Source organism: Cryptomeria japonica, chromosome 6 (assembly GCF_030272615.1).
Source record: "Cryptomeria japonica chromosome 6, Sugi_1.0, whole genome shotgun sequence".
Taxonomy (NCBI): domain Eukaryota; kingdom Viridiplantae; phylum Streptophyta; class Pinopsida; order Cupressales; family Cupressaceae; genus Cryptomeria; species Cryptomeria japonica.
Window position 1 is genome coordinate 34,102,312 of NC_081410.1, and position 4,654 is coordinate 34,106,965.

Genomic DNA, 4,654 nt, shown 5'->3' on the forward strand with positions numbered 1-4,654 from the left:
CAATGTCAACTCACAAAAGAGGGAAAATCACATCATTATCAATCAATCCACTTAGTATTCAATCCTTATCTGATTTGTGATAGAATCTAGTGGATTCCTCCCCTCTTGTGAATGTAAAGGAATCCTCCCTCAAGGCGAAAAATTGATTTGGTGATTTCTCCTTCTATGTTGCAAATTGCCAAATCAAATTTTCCTCTTTGCAATTATGTTATTCATGGCTCATGGGAAACTTTGAATTAAAAAGAAAAAATTCTCATGGCCCCTTTCTTAAAGGTTAATTTGTCCATGCAATTAAACAATATTTGGAAGCCCTAGAGGAAGTCGTGTCTCCTTAGCCAAAATGGATTGACCACCACCTGAAACATGGTTTGAGATTTTGTACCTTTTACATGAGAATTCATAACAACTTTTGATTCTTTTGATTCTTTGAAAGCATATCAATGGTAAACAACTCTTTAAGAAAGACATTGCATCTTTCAATAATCTTTGGGACTTCCCTAATCTATATTGAAAAATAATAAAAAAATGAAAGAGGATTTTCGCATGTCTTGTTCAAAGATGTTAAATTTATGTGAGTGCAACATCCTTAAAATTTGTCACAAGTTGAATGGTCCTAATTTTAATATGTTCCCCTTAATCTATTGTACCACTCCCTACTCTCACTTCTAGTTTGTGATTTTATATTCATTGTAAAAATGAAAATAATTTCTTCTTCTATCCCAAGTGGATCAAATTCAGTTCTACAAATTAGAAGTACAAGTTTGATGTTTAGTCAAGATTAACTTATAACATCAAGATTAACTTATAATAGAATGCATCTTTGTTTCAGATTCCATTCAAACAAAGTTAAATATTCATCTAAGAATATATGTGTGAAATTTTGATTTGAACATACCTCTCCTAGAAAATATTAAACTTGTTAGTCTAGATTTGAATTGGAACAAAAAAAAAAAAAATTCTCTCTACCTAGTCTCCTTAGCTATGTCACCGAATAAACTAATTCTGCAATCACAATCTTAACGAAAAAAAAGTTTCAATATAGAAAACTGATATTAATTCTTTTTTAAAACCACTTTTGTTGACTAAATTTTAATACCAATGAAAGGTTCTACACATGCTACCGACCCAACCTTTCATACAAATAAATCTTAAACTTATATTAAATACAATAAAGTTATAAACTATGACCTCATGACATACGCAAAACTACGTCATAATCACAGCATTTGCCCCCAAAACGAACCTTCTAGGTAACGCAAAGAAGGAAGTACAGAGGATCTGGACACTGCATTCCCTCGCTTTAAATCCTCGCAAGCTTCCCTTTTGAAATTCCAGCAGACAAACAATTTCAACGTTCTATCTTTGGCAAATTCTTAGACAGAAAATTTAGCTGTAGCGATGTGTTTTCTGGATAATGAAGCCGCGCAGACAGTGAGCACAATGGCGACTCTTGAGGAGTTTCTGCTTAAGGAGGAATACTCCTTATCACCTCTACATGTGACCACGGGCTTTAGTACAGATCCTAAAATCTTCACGGAGGACGAACAGTACTCTGCGATTCCAAATTCCGAAGATAATTTTTCGCACTCCTCTGTTCTTCTTTCTCCAAATTTCTCCTCATTATTCCCCAAATTTCAGTCAAGGGACAGAAATTATACATTTGAGGAAGCTGCAAATAGCGGTTGGAAGTCAGAGAACACTTCGTCAGGAGGTGAAAATGAGGCGAGAGCGGTGCATTACAGAGGAGTGAGGCGAACGAAATCGGGAGGAAAATATTATGCGGAGATTCGAAACCCTGACAAGAAAGGTTCCAGGTTTTGGCTTGGCACTTTTAGTACGGCGGAAGCGGCGGCGGCGGCATATGACCGTGCAGCGTTCCAGATGCGCGGAGGCAGAGCTCTTCTAAATTTTCCGCTCAACGTTGAATCTGGATGTTATTTGGATCCCTACTCTGAATCTTATACTTCATACTCTCCTTTAAGCTCACCAAATAAAAGGAGAAAAAATGGAAAAGATGAAAAGAGCACCGCAGATTTGTAAGAATTTTTTCGGTTGAGTGATATGCCTATTTCGCCCCTGTTTCAGCGGCAAAGATGAAAAGAGCTCTGCAGATTCATAAGAATTTCTTAGGTTGAATGATGCCTGTTTCAGCCCTGTTTCAGAATTTTCAAAATGATGGTAATCATATGCTGAAATTTGATTGCTAGATGGAAAATATTTGTCTATGGAGGTTTGTGTAACCAGGATTTGTCTATGGCGAAATTTTTTGGTGAAAATGTTTTTGCAAGATGGAAAAGATTTGTCTATGGAGGTTTCGGTAACCAGGATGATTCTCAGTTCTTTGAACTATGGGCTCTATAGCTCTGGCTCTGTAATTATTTTTTTATATTTTAATAATATGATGATTGGTTTATTGTTTTCTTTTTGAAAGCTGAATGTTCTGTATATTTATTTTCATTTGAAAATAATATTGTTTCTTAACTCTATTTTAGTGACAAGCAAAATTTTAATGTCTGTAACGAGGCTTGGATAATGGTTTTTAAATTTGAGACAAAATCACCATCTAAATAGACCTCAAATTTTAGTACTGGGTTGCCATTGGCACAGTTTTCTTTATGCTTTGGTTCCTCTGTTCCAGTCCAACAGTCACGTCGCTGAGATCTATTATGAAAATGGGTATAAGTTTATGCTATCTCTTAAATTCCTTCAATGTTCTGTTTTTCAATTTATTTATTAATAAATGTAAATAACAATTTATTGTAAATTGTCAGGTGCATTCTTCTGTCTTCATGGACAATTTGCCATTCTTGTGTATATTGTCTATAATGTTTATTGATTGTTGTGTACTCTGTTTTGTACTTTAGACTTACTTGCACGTTCTCTGGTTCATGTGATCTTTTAGGTTTAATTGACTTATGCATCGGCCTGTTGCGTTTTTTTTTTCAGTTAACCAATCAGCTTTCAAAACTATTATGAATTCATATGAAGTTGTATAGTTTGTTTTTTTATTTTTTAACCGTTAGACGTAGGTACAAATCTTTGAAAAAACTGTAAGGTAGAAACTAGAGCTGCAAATTTCATGCTTCGCAGGATGGCTACCTGCAAATTGTTATCGAAAAATCTAAGAAGCTGCCGGGAAAATCATGCAGCCCACTCCAGGGAACCAGTGTACTCTAGATTTTTATTTTGCTATTGAAGTAGAACAAGAGGTCAAAACCCAGGGGTACAAAATTTATCAAAAAGTATGCTAGGTAATAATACTTTGTAGGATTCTACAAGGGACTCTCAGAAACCAATTTAATTTCCTGCTTCCTCGTAAACTAAAAAATTGTCTTAACCTAAACTTTCAAATCTGATAAGCTGTGTAACAGGAATAAATCCATATGTCATAGCTTTCACAGCTCTTGCAAGTGGAACCTCATGGCCTGATATGGTCGCAAGCAAGATAGCAGCATAACGACAAATGACAGCAGATTCAGCCATTGCAAACATCACATGCAGGTTTGCTTTCTTGAGAATCTCATCTCAATAACATGCATATCATGGATTTTTGAAAATTGGATCTGCGAACATGGGAAGGAACCACCATGGAAATTCTTGGCATGGTAGGGAACCATGGAGATTAGGGCTTCAGGGTCGTCTCAACAACTGGGCTTGCCCACCAGTGGTCAAAAATACAATGCGAGCCCATTCCTCATTCGCATCCCAAATACCCTCGATCACACATAGGAAGAGAAACCAGACCTAGCAATTTCCTGACTAGGCTGCAAACTCCAAAAGCTTCTCAAGCTTGGACTCCTAGGCCAAGAAAGTGGCGACAGGCCCTAATAACATTCCCATCCCAGCTAGGGCTCAAAAAAGCTCTGCTTCCAATGTGTCTATGGGCCACAGCCATGCTGGTCATCAAACTAAACAGTCTTTTAGGTTTCCTCCCAAGTCGGATTTAAAAAAACCTTCTAGCCGTCGTCCGCCTCCAGCTTCTGCTCTCAAGGATCAGACATGGAACCGAAAAACCATGGGTAGTAAGCTGTTCGTCCTTCCTTCTGATTCCATCAATCCCATGGTTGCCAGACTTCACGAGAATTCCTTTTTTACACAATGGTGTGCAATAGGCGGGAACAACAAAGAAATAACCTCCTGGTGGACATCTTCCTTTCCAAGCTTGATCACAATCCGACCACTACAGAATGATTTCTTCCTTCTAGAATGTGTTGACTCCTTGCTAAAGAAGGTAATCATGGAAGGTTGCCCTTTGTTCTTTCAAGGCTCTTCCTTCAAATTCATCAACTGGAAACCAGGATTTGACCCAGCAAATCATAGATTTGAGAAATCCCCTGTTTGGTTATCTCTAGTGGGCCTTCCATCGGAGTTTTGGTGCTCGGAGGCTTTGGTAAAAATAGGGGATGCATTAGGAACCCTAGTTGGCATCGAGGAGGACTTCCTAAAAGGACTTAAAGGTGATGTAGCAAACATATATGTGGAGATTGATCTCCATAAGGGATTCTACAGTGTTTTAGAAATTATCTCAGAGATGGGAAGGTGGAAGCAAAAAGTGCAAAGACTGGGCAATCATATTCCTGGCAAATGTATCCTTCGAAACCAACTAATCAAGAACAGTTCAATTGCAGCATCAACAGGCACTATTCATCTTTCT

General features: G+C 37.4%; 1 protein-coding gene across 1 annotated transcript; it reads left to right on the top strand.

Annotated features, from left to right (window-relative positions):
- The first annotated feature begins 1,398 nt into the window (after nucleotides 1-1,398).
- LOC131069933 (ethylene-responsive transcription factor 13) lies at nucleotides 1,399-2,040 on the top strand. Its single transcript, XM_058005480.1, has one exon. It carries the CDS (start codon nucleotides 1,399-1,401, stop codon nucleotides 2,038-2,040), a length of 642 nt encoding a protein of 213 aa, XP_057861463.1.
- The last annotated feature ends 2,614 nt before the right edge of the window (nucleotides 2,041-4,654 follow it).

Coding starts and splice junctions, on each gene's coding strand:
- LOC131069933 (XM_058005480.1), top strand. CDS start 1,399: ATGTGTTTTCTGGATAATGAAGCCGCGCAGACAGTGAGCACAATGGCG.